Source organism: Podarcis gaigeae (assembly GCF_964106915.1).
Source record: "Podarcis gaigeae genome assembly, chromosome: Z".
Classification (NCBI taxonomy): Eukaryota; Metazoa; Chordata; class Lepidosauria; order Squamata; family Lacertidae; genus Podarcis; species Podarcis gaigeae.
The window spans coordinates 4,354,085-4,369,599 of record NC_139691.1 but is presented as its reverse complement, the minus strand read 5'-3'; the positions used below and the strand labels follow the sequence as shown (position 1 = coordinate 4,369,599).

At 44.4% G+C, this 15,515-nt stretch overlaps 1 protein-coding gene across 2 annotated transcripts in view; it reads left to right on the top strand.

Moving 5' to 3' along the window:
- Positions 1-6,303: 6,303 nt before the first annotated feature.
- AK1 (adenylate kinase 1) overlaps positions 6,304-15,515 on the top strand; it is a 52,087-nt gene continuing 42,875 nt past the window's right edge. The window contains exons 1-2 of one of the 2 annotated variants that reach the window (XM_083721803.1): positions 6,304-6,536; positions 14,856-15,045. In XM_083721803.1, the coding sequence (XP_083577929.1) occupies positions 6,474-6,536; positions 14,856-15,045 (253 nt within the window). In that variant the 5' untranslated portion in view covers positions 6,304-6,473. The remainder of the gene's footprint in view (positions 6,537-14,855; positions 15,046-15,515) is intronic. The other variant, XM_083721804.1, reaches the window with a different exon arrangement.

The following is a 15,515-nucleotide window of genomic DNA, read 5'->3' as shown; positions in this document are numbered from 1 at the left end:
TTCTGAACCTTGCTTGCTTTCATGAATAACATTATTTTGCCACCAGTCTGAAGAAGATACCATGCATATAGTTTTGAAGAGATGTCTAACAAGCCAAGCAACCAATAGTTTTTGCCAGTGTTATAAATAAACCAGCCATGGTAGGCATCCGCCATTATATGTATTCCTTACAGAGGAAGCCTTAAAGGGAAAGGTGAAGGGACCCCTGACCATTAGGCCCAGTCGTGGCCGACTCTGGGGTTGCGGCGCTCATCACGCTTTATTGGCTGAGGGAGCTGGCGTACAGCTTCCGGGTCATGTGGCCAGCATGACTAAGCCGCTTCTGGTGAACCAGAGCAACGCACGGAAACGCCATTTACCTTCCCGCCGGAGTGGTACCTATTTATCTACTTGCACTTTGATGTGCTTTTGAACTGCTAGGTTGGCAGGAGCAGGGACCGAGCAACAGGAGCTCACCCCGTTGCGGGGATTCGAACCTCCAACCTTCTGATCGGCAAGTCCTAGGCTCTGTGGTTTAACCAACAGCACCACCCGTGTCCCCAGAGGAAGCCTTATTTTATAGTAAATAAGTGCCATGAACTCATTACAGGAGACTGGTTGCCGTTCAGGTAAGTTGATCAATATACTGTTGATACAAGCGGTTGCCCAAATTGAGCACCAAATATATTGGATAAATATCTAAACGAATCAGAGGCAGGGACTGAGGTTTCCTGTGATGATCTCACTTCTTTTCTTTTTTTAAATACATTTTTATTGATTTTTTAACATATCAGTTCCAACTGTCATACAACATATCTTCACATCTTCTACAGTATTTTTTACTTCTGTCAACACCTCTAATGATTTTCTGTTCTTTATCACTTATTCTGAATTTCTGAATTTCCTATTACATTGAATTGTCCTTAACTAATACAGTGGTACCTCGGGTTACATATGCTTCAGGTTACATACGCTTCAGGTTACAGACTCCGCTAACCCAGAAATAGCGCTTCAGGTAAGGACTTTGCTTCAGGATGAGAACAGAAATCATGCTCCGGCAGCGCGGTGGCAGCAGGAGGCCCCATTAGCTAAAGTGGTGCTTCAAGTTAAGAACAGTTTCAGGTTTAATTAGGAAAGCACTTTTTAATGTTTGGTCTAGATATCAGGATCTTTTGATAAGAAAAACACCCAAATGGATTTCACCAACTGAAGCACAGGCACAAAAAAAGCTTAATATGGAAAATAAGTGGTTGAGATACCCAGATTTATTGGTTGAAGACGGGGAGGGATTTATGTTAAAATCATTTGAACAAATCAAAGATAAATTGGCTTCAATATTACCAAATTAATGAATTATTTAAAATTGATAAGAGAAAAGGTTTTTCCAATTGAAAAAACCAAACTGGAAATGGAGTTGTTAGATACTAATGTTAAAAATCTGTCTAAAATGTATAGTTTGTTATTGGAGTAGCATACAAAAGATGAGCAAGTAAAATCGGTTATGATTGATTGGGCACAAGATGTGGGACATAATATAATGATGGAGGACTGGGAGAGACTTTGGAAGAAAGGGGTTAAGTTTACTGCATGTACAATGTTAAAGGAAAATATTATGAAAATGATGTATAGGTGGTACTTAACCCCTGTTAAACTGGCGAAGATCTACCACAATTGTGATAATTTATGCTGGAAATGTAAAGAAAAGGAAGGTACTTTCTATCATATGTGGTGGACTTGCTCCAAGGTAAAAGACCTCTGGGAAAAAAATTATAATGAATAAAAAAAAAATGATGAAATATACATTTATGAAGAAACCAGAAGCCTTTCTCCCTGGAATAATAGGTTCTGAACTGCCCAAAAAAGATGTAAAAGTATTTTTGTATGCCACAACTGCTACACGGATTTTGTTAGCCAAAAAATGGAAAACACAAGAACTACCAACGGTAGAAGAATGGCAGATGAAGATGATGGAGTTTATGGAGCTGGCTTATCTCACCGGGAGAATCCGCGATCAGAAAGAAGAGGAAGATCAAGAAGACTGGAAGAAATATAAAGATTATTTGAATAAAGATTGTAATATTAAAGATATGTAACCACCTGAAAGAAACAATTAGGCCTAGGATTAAAATGGAATTAAATTTATAAATAAGAAAATGTACGATAAGGAAAGCTATGTAATATGATCAGGACTGTGATATGGTCTTTTGAAACTCTGATATTGGAAACTGCTACATATAATTACTAAGAAATTCGGATGAAAGAAATTCGGGGAAGTCAAATACCATGTTTATGAAGATGGATGGTACTTAATTTTAATTAATTAAGTGGTAATATGTTGTATGTATCTTTTTTCTTTTTTCTCTTTTTTCCTATTTTTTGTTTGTCTTTCAGATAATTCATATATTTTTTGTTTGTCTTTCAGATAATTCATATATTTTGTTTGTCTTTCAGATAATTCATATATTTTTTGTTTGTCTTTCAGATAATTCATATATTTACTCCAGTGTTCTAAGAATCTCTGATCCTGCAGGTTTTGAATCCTTCCTGTTAATTTATCTAGTTCTGCAGAACTAGATGTGATGACCTCATTTCATTGAAATCCCTGGACACCAGTTCCCAGAATTTGTTTTCTCTCTGCTGCATTACTGCTAGTTCCAATTGCTGCCACTCGGTTTTTGTATTTTCAGCTTAATTGTTTTTGAGCAGACTCTTTTATTCCAACCTACATTTGATGGATTCACTGTGAGACCATTTCAGTCTTTCACCTTCTACTTACGCTCACAGATTCGGTTGTATGTATGCCTTTTATTAGAGCACACAGGGTCATTGATATTGGAATGTGGTCACTTTCTGGTCATTGTGACCCTTCAAAAGTGTTCACAAAAGTGACCATGGAATTTTATTCCATGACTATGGCAGTGAGACTTTTATACACAAAAAGATGGAAAGATTCATCTTTACCAACAATGGAAGAATTGTTGTTGTTAATAATTGTTGGATATAGCTGAGATGGCAAAATTGACATGTTTAATCAAAGAGACAGTTGCTGTTTACTAATGGTTGGAAACTTCTTATAGACTTCTTGCATGAAAAAGAGAATCACAGTTGGGTTTGAAGACTGAAGATAATGTTGGGTTATAGAAAATGGTTTTGTTAGGTGTAATAGTGGAGTGGTGAATTGAATAATGTTTACAAATAGTGGATGGATGAGGAATCAGAAGTTATTGATTTTCCTTTCTTCTTTTTCCAATCATCTCTTCCTTCTCTCTCTTTCTCCTCATTTCTCTATTTTCCTTTTATTGCTTTTTTGTTGTTGCAGTTTGTGCTTATACCTAGGTTAACTTTTTACCCTTGACAAAAATATAATTAACAATAATTTATGTATAGATTTTTCTAAATTCCAATAAATCTATTATTTAAAAAAGTGTTCACAAAAGTGAATAATGAATGAGAGATTATAATGCAGTTAATAGCACTTCCACTGTATTTGTTCAAATAAGAATACGGACCCTTAGCAATGCCTAGTGGTTAAGAGTGATAGACTCGTAATCTGGGGAATAGGGTTCGCTTCCCCGCTCCTCCACATGCAGCTGCTGGGTGACCTTGGGCCAGTCACACTTCTCTGAAGTCTCTCAGCCTCACTCACCTCACAGAGTGTTTGTTGGGGGGGAGGAAGGGAAAGGAGATTGTCAGCCGCTTTGAGACTCCTGAAGGGGAGTGATAAAGCGGGATATCAAATCCAAACTCCTCCTCCTCCTCCTCCTCCTCCTCCTCCTCCTCCTCCTCCTCCTCTTCTTCTTCTTCTTCTTCTTCTTCTTCTTCTTCTCCTCCCATGAAGGATATATTCCTTCACAAATTCCAACAATTTCAGGCCCTGTGCATTATATTTCTTGTTCAAAGAGCAAAGAGAGGTTAGGAAAATATCTTCCAAATCTAATCTTAAAGGTAGCAAGAGACTCTCTGGCAGTTGCTTAACAGCTGGCCGACTAGAAGAGTTATAATCCTGTAAATTGGCGGCAGGCAAGCAAGCATTTTACAAACAGGGAGCCATTTTCTTCAATGCCCATTCTCTTATTGAGGAGCCACATGAAGAAGGACTTCAGAGCAGAGCCGTCTTTCCCATAGGCAGTGGTGTAGCGTGGATTGTCAGCACCCGGGGCAAGTAATTTGCGCCCCCTAACCCATGGATTTGCGCACCCTAACCCTAACCCCCAGATGTTGCGCCCGGTGCGGCCGGCCCCCCCTGCACCCCCATGCTACGCCACTGCCCATAGGGCTTAGTGGTGTGTCGCACCAGGGTGCCAGCCTCTCGGGCGCCTCAGCAAGTGGAGCAGCAGCGCGGCTTTGCTGGTGGCCGTCCCTTTCCCTGCACACCCACCAGCTGCACCCCACCAACCATAAGGCTGGTGGGTGTGCAGCTTCCATCCCAAGCCTCTGCGGGGATCACTCTCCTTCCGAGGAGGCTTGGGAGGGAAGCTGTGCTCTCCTCCCGTGGAGGCTTGGGAGGGGCACATTTTCACTCCCAAACCTCTGCGGGGATCGCTCTCTTGCAGCAGCATCAGGGAGAGTTGTGCCCCCTCCCCATGGCTGGCAGTGAACAGCTACTGCCACCCCAACACTACCCGTGGTAATTTGGGGGTGCTGGGAAGATATTTGCACCCTGGCACCGCATCCGCTAAAGATGGCCCTGCTTCAGAGAATGATCTTAGGGTCCAGGTAGGCAGGGGTGTAGTGGGGGGGGGCTGGGGGGGCACTGCCCTGGCACATTTTTGAGAGGGAGTGCGACCAGGCGCCTGGCTCCTCGTTCCCAACAACAGAGCATACACTCCGCTGCTGCAGGTTGGTTCATGTGGAAAGAGGCAGTCCTGGAGGCATTGTGGTCCTGAGCCATTTAAGGCTTTATAGGTCAATACCAGCACTTTGAGTTGGGCCTGGGAACCAATTAGCAGTCAGTACAATTGGGCCAGCATCAGGGTTATGTGCTCAAGCCATTCCGCCCTGGTGAGCGGCCACTGAGTTCTGCACCAGCTGAAGTTTCCGAACCATCTTCAGAGGCAGTCTTACATAAAGCATTGCAGTAATCTAATTTAGGAGTTACCAGAGCATAGATGAAAGTAGACTGTCCCTGTCAAGGTAAGGGTGCACCTGGGCCACCAGCAGAAGCTGATGGAAAGCAGGCTACGTTGCGGAGGCCACCTGAGATCCAGGAGTACCATGGGCATAGCCAGGATTTTTTTAAAAAAAATAATATTTATTAAATTTTCCAATAAGAACATACAAATACAAAACAACTACAATAAAAACAAACACAAACAAAAAAACAACAAGTATAATTTCAAAACTTATTTTCTCAACCTTATTTCCCCGACTTCCTCATACCTCACCGTTTTGTATTCTAGTTTCATTATCCCATCAGCAACTCCATTCCCTTATTTCCCAAAAGTTTCTTACTAATTCCATTCCTTTTCTTACTCTAATGTCTCTGAAAACCAATATTTTTAAATCCATGTCGATCTAGCATTCTTTAATCTTATAATATTTGTTAAGATAGTCCTTAAATGTCTTCCAATCTTCTTCCACTGTCTCTTTCTCCTGGTCTCGGATTCTGCCCGTCATCTCTGCAAGTCCCATGTAGTCTGTCATCTTCATCTGCCATTCTTCCAGAGTGGGTAGATCTGATGTCTTCCAATACTTTGCGATAAGGATCCTTGCTGCTGTTGTGGCATACAAAAACAAAGTTCTGTCCTTCTTTAACACCACATGGCTGACCATACCCAGGAGAAAGGCCTCTGGTTTCTTCAGAAAAGTGTATTTAAACATCTTTTTCATTTCATTATATATCATTTCCCAGAAAGCCTTAATCCTTGGGCATGTCCACCAGAGGTGAAAGAATGAGCCTTCATTTTCTTTACACTTCCAATATTTGTTATCTGACAAGTGGATAGCCAGGATTTTTTTTTGGAGGGGGCAGGCCTTTTGTTGCTGGGGGGAGGGCAGAACCTCAGTTTGCTATGGCTACGTCCATGAGTACCACCGCTAAGCGACATACCTGCTCCTTCTGACGGAGTGTAACGCCATCGAGAGCAGGCCACCTCACAGCTTATCCAGATGAAACCAAACGCATCCTTGCCTTCTCTTAGCAGCATCAGCAGCACACCCACCTAGCCTTTGGCTTCTACGCTGCAATAGTTTGCCCCCCCCCCCCCCGGCGCGTCCCACTCTGTCTGCCCTCCCACCCTCGGGGGATTCCACCAAGGACCAGGCGCTGTTCCAGCGCCATCTGCTCGACGGCGCGCGCGCTGCGCAGCCTCCTGCCTCCAGTCCCCGGGCGGAGGAGTGGCCGCTCATCGCCGCAGCAAGTAGACCCGGTTGGAGAAGGAAGAAGGCGGGAGGGAGGGAAAAGAGGCAGCGGCTGGACGGACGGACGGACCCACGAACAGGGTGGCTGTTGCTTGTCGCCGGCGCCTGCCCAGCTCAGAGACAGTGCCATCGCCATGAGCGAAACAGCCGACGCCCGCGACTACGTCTCCCGCCGGGAGATCCCGCAGCTTTTTGAGGTGAGCCAGCCACTTGGATCGCCTGTGCGCTCCTTCTCTGCTGGTCTCCTTTCGGGGTGGCGTTCCCGGGGTAGCCTTGCCACCTGTTTGCCATGTGCGCGGTCGCAGCTGAAGAAGAGCGCGTCCACCACCTCCTCCTCTGAGCATGCACAAAACGCCCCTTTGCCTCGTGGTCGGGACAGGAGGGAGGCGGGCGGGCGGGCAGCTCGCCCGGTTCTCCGCTGATTTGAACGCCAGGGCTGGGTCCCCTGGAATCTGGCCACAAAAGGTAGACCTGTCGGGGGCTCAACTGAGGGCAGTGTTCAGGAAGGCTTGTTTCCGCACCCTGACAAATGGTAGCCCCCAAATTAAGTCCCCGCTGGCGAGTTAAAAATTGGGTGGGAAAATTGTGCCCCATAAGCATGTCCAGAGCAACTCATGCCTCATGTTAGCTGTCATCCTTGTTTTGTAATGGGCTAAGGTCTGAGAAAGCAGAGTTCAAATCTTTTCTTGGCCAGCCATGAAACTTCCAGAGTCACCTTTTGCCAGTCACAGCCTCTCAGCCTAACCTACCCACAGCATAGCTGTCAACTTTCCCCTTTTCTTGCGAGGAATCCTATTCGGAATAAGGGAATTTCCCTTAGAGAAAGGGAAACGTTGACAGCTATGCCCCACAGGGAGGTTGTTGTGACAATAAAATGGGGAGGTTGGTAACCATGTAAACCACCCTGAGGTCCTGGGAGGGGGTGGGGGATATAAATGTAATAAATAAAAAGACCCAGGAGTGATGTGTCCCATGTATTAATATGAAGAACAAGCAAGTATCTTAGCATGTGCCAAGTGCTAACGCTCCACCATGCATTTGAGGTTACGACACGACGGCTTCTGGGTCAAGAGAACCTAGCGTGAGTCACTTCTGAGAAATCATTGAGCAGCATGGAAAATTCCCTTTGGCAGAGGAGAGTGAGGGATAATGCCCCACCCCCCATGCCCTCAGGTGTTTGTTTCTTGACCACCTTTGCATGGAGAAGAAATGTGCCTGCTTGATGCCTGGACAGCTTAGCAACCTAGCTGGCATTAACCTGTATTGATTGCTAAATGAATTGACTCAATTATTGCCCTCTTGAAAGGGAGCCTGTGTGATCAAGCTGTTAAGCTGCCATTATTGTGAGACCCAGGGAGCTGTTTTTAATAAACAAGACACAAATCAACGTCCAGAGGGAAGTACCTTTGTTGTGAGGAACTTTCTCCATATGGCTGGTTTTGCATTTGGCTCCTTGTCACAGTCAATCAGGTCCCCGCAGAGCCAGTAATTAAAGAGGAAATGTGAGGCTCCAATCCAAAAGACAATTCCCAGGGGGGTAAGCACAGCTGAGGAACTTACAGAATGCTTTTCTTATACAGTGGTACCTGTACATACACTAACCCAGAAATAAGAACTTTGATTCAGGATGAGAACAGAAATTGTGCTCCGGCGGCGCGGTGGCAGCGGGAGGCCCTATTAGCTAAAGTGGTGCTTCAGGTTAAGAACAGTTTCAGGTTAAGAACGAACCTCCAGAACGAATTAAGTACTTAACCCGAGCTACCACCATATGTGTTGACTTGCACAAGTGCTGGTGCCCCATTAAAAAAATTCCCATAGCATTTAATAGGGAAAGACATTAGCTTTTTTAAAAAAATAATATTTATTAAAGTTTCAAAAAAGTTACAAAAATGAGAAAAGAAAAGAAAGAAAAATAAAATAAAAAAGAGAGCAGAAAATACAAAATACAGAAAAATAAAAACAATTAAAAACATTTCCTTCTTTCCATGTCTTGTCTTTCATTTACTTGTTTCCCTGACCCCCTCACACCTCCCTTTTTTGTATTCTAGTTCAATTAAATATTTCAGCAAATACTTTCCAGCTTGGTTTTTATCCTAATAATTTATCTTAGTGTACTATAATTTTACGTTCTCGTTTCACCAATTAAAAAATCAATTTTTACCTAATCTTTTATATCGTTTCTGCTAAAACCACATTACTTCATTCCAACATCCTTCTAACATTCCTGGATCTTACAATGTTTCTGTAAATAAATTTTAATATTTTCCAATCTTCTTCCACCAACTCTTCACCTTGGTCTCGGATTCTGCCAGTCATCTCCGCCAGTTCCATATAGTCCATCACTTTCATCTGCCATTCTTCCCGGGTGGGTAAATCTTGTGTCTTCCAGTATTTTGCGATGAGTATTCTTGCAGCTGTTGTTGCATACATAAAGAAAGTTCTATCCTTCTTTGGCACCAATTGGCCAACCATGCCCAGGAGAAAGGCCTCTGGTTTCTTCTGAAAGGTATATTTAAGTACCTTTTTCATTTCATTATAGATCATCTCCCAGAAGGTCTTAATCCTTGGGCACATCCACCAAAGGTGAAAGAATGTACCTTCAGTCTCTTTACATTTCCAACATTTATTATCGAGCAAATGATAGATTTTTGCAAGCTTGACTGGTGTTATGTACCACCTGTATATCATTTTCATTATATTCTCTCTTAAGGCATTACATGCCGTAAACTTCATACCTGTGGTCCATAACTGTTCCCAGTCAGCCATCATAATGTTATGTCCAACATCTTGAGCCCATTTAATCATAGCTGATTTCACCGTTTCATCCTGAGTATTCCATTTCAACAGCAAGTTATACATTCTTGACAGATTCTTAGTTTTAGGATCTAACAATTCTGCTTCCAATTTTGATTTCTCCACCTGGGGAAAGACATTAGCTTTTCATGCAGGAGGTCCAAAGTTTAACCCCTGGCATCTCCAGGTAGGGCAGGGGAAAACCTTTGTCTAAAGTCCTTTTGACTTCAAAGGGACTTACTCTCAGGTATAGGACTGCAGCCTTGCTTAATGTGGCTAGCAGCCACTGACAAATCCCATTCTGCAAATGCATCAAATCCCCTTGTGAAGCCGCAAGCCAATTCACATCCTGGGGCAACAGATTTTACAATGCAGGATTGGTGCCAGCATATTGCTTTGCTTTCCTTTGGACCACCTCAGTGAAGCCAAGAGGAAGGTCTTGCCATCTGGGTCTTGCCTAAGTCCACACACACTGCCCAGGGAGGCCACTTTAGTGCTGCCAACACAGTGGTTTGACTTCACTTGGAGGCACACTCCATTGTCTCTCACGACAGACGAATGACAACAACAACAGCAACAACAACAATGGGGAACTTTTTTTCAATCTGAGGGCCTTGTTGTCTTCTTCTGATGGGTAGAGGGCACAGTCCAGTGGTGGAAGGGCCAGAGACAAGAGTTGGCAGAGCAAGGAATGTAAATATTACGTTAGTCTGGTAGGCTTCTTTTCACACAATCTCACAACCAGGGGCATAGGAAGGGGTGTGCTGGGTGTGTGGTCCGCCCCGGGTGTCATGCCTAAGGGGGTGACAAAATGGCACACCACGGGGGTGGGGGCACTTACTGCAGGGCCTGACCTGCAGTGTGCCCGAGCCACGCGTCTCTCCTGCGAGTGACACAGTGACTTGGGCCCCCGTGCTGCCCAAAATGGCAGCATGGGGCTTGCGTCCGCCAGGCGGACTCTGTGGGCGGATCGCCACCCCACCCCCATGGGCAGATCACCCCGCCCTCACCACCCTGGGTTACGGAGCAGCTAGCTACACCCCTGTTCACAGCACCCTGCTCTGCCATACATCCAGGCAAGCATTCAACAACACCTAAGAGGGAGCAGTCATGAGTATGGTGGGGGAGAGGCTGTAGCATGGGGGATATCTCAAGGGCCAAACAAAAAGACTTTGGCCCCTGGATCTCAGGTTCCCTCCTCCAATGCCCCTGTTATAATGGACGATATGATTATGTATCCCCCTTTCCACTGCTCTGTAGTAATTCAAGGTGTGTTTACACCATTGTAGCATCCCAACACAGTAACTGTCTCCATGGCTAAGCTCTGGATTCCTCTTTCCCAGACACACCTCTTACCAGAGCAAAGTGAGGGACGGGACCATTTTATTCTGAGGCAAGGGTGAGGAACCTTTTTTCTGTAGAGGACTACATTTCCATCCACCCCTGCAGGGGTAAAACAGCAAAAAGAACCATAAGTTTTTGGCTCCATTCTGGTTTCCACATTAATTAGTGTGTCATTTAAATAAGCTACATACTTTCATATTTCAATATGGCTTGGAACATGTACTTAAATGCAACTTCCGTCATTAATTATGGGTTGCAAAATGTATTTAAATGCATGTTAAATACATTTAATGTGGGGCAGTGGTTAAGAGTGTCTCACTTAGACCTGGGAGAGACCAGGGCTTGAACCCCCACTTGGCCATGAAGCTCACTGGGTACAATCATGGGGAAGTCACTGCCTCTCAACCTAACCTACCTCACAGGGTTGTTGTAGGGTTTAAATGAGGGGGAGCACTATGTATGCCACCTTGAGCTCCTAGAAAACATGGGACATAAATGCAACAAAATAATAATAACTAAAAATATTTTATCATAAGACGTAGTTTTAATTTCAAGTTGGTTCAAGATGATAAACATCAGATACAGTAGAGGCTTTGGTAATACAGCACCCTGAGCAAGGACAAAATTTGGCGCACCCCCTCCAAAAAAATATTTCCTTTCTCCCCACAATAATTTATTTTGGTACTGTTACTTTTTTAATGGACATCCTTGGTAGGTACCCATATAAATAGAGGTGGTATTATTATTATTAATAGTAGTATCAGCATCACTTTGTGCCCCCCTCAGCTTCACACCCTGTGCAAGAGAACCACCCAGCACCTCCAGCGCTGACATAGGGTTAGCAAGGCAGCCCCAGCAGAGAAAAAACACAGTATGTGTGGACCTAGACTGTGCCAGTTATTTATTTATTTATTTATTTATTTATTTATTTATTTATTTATTTATTTATTTATATTCCAGAACATGCATTTATAAATGTAATTTATCCTTAAAAAAGAAAGAAAGGTATATTGGTACCTCTCCCCCCCTTTTTTGTGCTGAAATCAGTATTGCAAAATCTGGAGAAGTGGGAAATCCAAAGGATAAGTATACTCCAATCTTCAATCTGTGAATTAGGCTGCAACCCAAACTCCATCCACAGATTTGTATGACTTTATGGAGTGGCCGGCTGCTGCCACATCCGCAGACACATGGTGGCCGTGGCAGAAGTGGGGAAACACAGGGATCGGGTCTTGATCAGGCCCGTCACACAGCAATGGTGGGGCCAACTCAGGATCCGGTGGATCCCCTTGGGGGCTTCCGCTGGCCACTGCTGGGGAGAATCCTGCCTGTTTGGCATGCAGATGGGGAACTCTGCACTCACTGTGGCCTCACCCCATCAGTAGCAGCTGGTGGGAGGCCTGCTTATCTGGCACAGCTGGGAGGGGGGACACTACGGGTGTGTTGGATTGCCCTGTTCATTTGGAACATGCACATTGGGTCAGTTTGTTTACAAATGTATATGCAATTGTCCACTATTCCTACCTGCACACATATTTTGGAATCATAAATCTACAGCCTTGATTTTGATTTTTTAAGATTATTATTTTTTGAATGACCAGTTGCAACTTACTTCAGTTCATTTCAAAGAATCACAACCTCCACAAATAATAATAATAATAATAATAATAATAATAATAATAATAATAATAATAATAAATAATAATAATAATTATTATTATTATTATTATTATTATTATTATTATTATTATTATTTATGTATACCCCTCCCATCTGACTGGGCTTCCCCAGCCACTCTGGGCGACTTTCAACAAAATATTAAAATACAGTAATGCATCAAACATTAAAAGCTTCTCTAAACAGGGCTGCCTTCAGATGTCATCTAAAAGTCTGGTAGTTGTTGTTCTCTTTGACATCTGATGGGAGGGTGTTCCACAGGGTGGGTGCCACTACCGAGAAGGCCCTCTGCCTGGTTCCCTGTAACTTGGCTTCTCGCAGTGAGGGAACCGCCAGAAGGCCCTCAGCACTGGACCTCAGTGTCCGGGTAGAATGATGGGAGACACTCCTTCAGATATACTGGATCGAGGCTGTTTAGGGCTTTATCTGTTGTTGCAATGCAATGCAGAAGACATCTAATTAAGGAGCATTGGAAAACATTGTCCTGCCCACTTTTGCCCTCTACTGGCATGTCGCCTTTGGAAGGTTGCATGGAAGGGAACATCAGCATGGTGCTCTCTGAGTGTGGTTGGACTCCAGCTCCCATCAGCCCCAGCTACTATGACCAGAGGTCAGGAATGGTGGGAGTTGGAAGCCTGCAGCATCTGGAGGGCACCAGGTTGGAGGCCCTGATGTACACCATTCTGAGCTCATGGTGGGGCCAGAGGCACAAGTGGGATGAGCAATGGAGGTGACCCTTATGGCAGAGCCTCCATTCCAGCTACGCTAAAGTCAGAATCATAGAACTGTAGAGCTGGAAGAGACTATGAGGGTCATCTAGTCCAACCCCCTGCAATGCAGGAATCTTTTGCCCAACATGGGGCTCAAACCCAAACTCCTGAGATTGTGCGTCTCAGGCTCTGCCAACTGAGCTACCCCAGCTCAGAGGTTTCTGCACACACCTCTCTCCACCCAGAAAAGCCTAGAGGCATTACCACCATTCAAGGACAATTTCCAGCCGGACAAAAGCACTTGAGGAGAGCGCCAATGAGAAGGGTGGTCTGGGGAGAGTTCTGAGAGCCACACAGAGGGTGGGCCACATCTGGGCTCAAACACGTCTCTGTCCCTGGTGCTCATGAATATCCAAACAAGCTGACAGTTTTCTGTAGAAAACTAGTTGCTCGTAGAGATAACAGACCTGAAAAATAATCCCCCCTCCCCCCGCTGGAGTTTCCAGTTTCTATTGAGCCGAAATCTGTTGGTGTCACATTTGCAAATGATTCCCACTCCCAATATTAGCAGTTTTACAGTGGGGCTTCTCCTTTGGAACTCCCTTGGTTTTCAAATCTGTTGCAAAACATCCAGGGAGAATGTAATGTTTTCGCTTCCTTACCTACATACCCAGCTTCTGAGTGTTATTACCGTTAATGCTTGATTTCTGACTGCTACATAAAGGTTAGCCAAACCAGGCCCTGATTAATGTAACAAGATTACATTTGGCACCACAGTGTTGGTGATGAGCTTTAAAGCCCTAAACGGCCTCGGCCCAGTATACCATCGCTCAGCCTGGACACAGAGGTCCTCCTCAGAGGGTCCTCTTGTGGTTCCTTCACTGTGAGAAGCGAAGTTACAGGGAACCAGACAGAGGGCCTTCTAGGTAGTGGCACCCGCCCTGTAGAACACCCTCCTATCAGATGTCAAGGAGATAAAGAACTACATAACTTTTAGAAGACATCTGAAGGCAGTCCTGTATCAGGTAGTTTTATTATGTTTTTATTTTATTATGTTTTTATATCATGGGAAGGCAGACTAAGGCCCGGGGCTGGATCCAGCCTAATAGCCTTCTAAATCCGACCCGTGGATGGTCCAGGAATCAGCGTGTTTTTACATGAGTAGAATGTGTGCTTTTATTTAAAATGCATCTCTGGGTTATTTGTGGGGCATAGGAATTTGTTTAGGTTTCCAATATATAGTCTGGGCCCCCATAATGTCTGAGGGACAGTGGACCAGCCCCCTGCTGAAAAAGTTTGCTGACCCCTGCGGAATCCCCTCACCTGGTATCTTCATTGTTATCTTTCATCAGATGCTTTTTAAAGTTTAAAATTTTAACATGTCTTGATGTATGCTGGAAGCCGTCCAGAGTGGCAGCCCAGTCAGATGGGCAGGATAAATAATAATAATAATAATAATAATAATAATAATAATAATAATAATAATAATAATAATAATTAATAATACTTAAGACACACCACTATACCTAGGACAAGAGGAATATTGTCTTTTTATATTGTGACCTGCCCTAGACCCTAATGACAAATGGGTGGGTAAGTCGACTTCCTGGGAGGAAGTTTAGGTTGTGGGGACTAAGTCATTTAGGGCTTTAAACTTATGTGAGCACCTTGAACTGGGCCTGGAAATGAATTAGCAACCAGTGCTGCTGTTTTAGACCAGGGGTTTTGTGCGTTCTAAACAGAGTGAGTTGTAATTGTGACTTTCTCAGGTGAATTGAGAAAGCTTGAGCCAGGTGAATGTGATGTGTGAGTGACTGGGCAGCTAGTGCTACTAGCCCCTGGGCCATAACTTTCTGCTATGACTTGGAGCTGGTGAGGTCAAAACATAGATCTGGGAAGAGCATTGAGACTTGGCCATGTACTCCCCCACCCCTTCTGAAATACAGATAATTTTAACCTGTGTTTTCCTCCCCCAATTCTGCTTCTCCACAGAGCATGTTAACGGGCCTCATGTACTACCGACCAGAAGACCCGGTTAGTTATCTGGAGCACTGCTTGCAGAAAGTCCGGGAGCTGGGTGGACCCAAGATGGTGCAATGGGATACATTCATCACTCAGGAACGACGGGCCATGCACAGCAATGGCAGCAGTGGGCAAGGCAAGAAAACCTTCTTCTACACAGGTTTGGATGCCCCCTCATTGAACGGCATGTTTAAGAGCTTAGGTCAGAAGTCACCAACCTTTGTGGGCACATTTCAATTTTTGATGCGTGCTGTGGGTGCCACCCTGAATTGGTGTTTTTCTCCCTCCTACTGAAGGGGAAGGATGGAAGTCCAGGTGTCCTTTCTCTCTCTCAATCTCTCTTTGCTTCTCTAAAGCATCTAGCTAAAAGTCTAAACCAGTAGGATTTATCTGAGCCTTGAACAGGAACACAGGAAGCTGCCTTATGCAGAGTTGGACCAATGGTCCATTTAATCTGCACTGATGGGCAGTGGCTCTCCAGGACCTCAGAGGAGATCTTTCTCAAACATACCTGGAAATGCCAGTGGGGACTGAACCTGGGACCTTGTATGCAAAGCGTGTGTTCTACCACTGAGTTGTGGCCCTTTTCGTATAAAGCTGGAGGAAGTGGAAAAGAGCATCTCTTGCAAC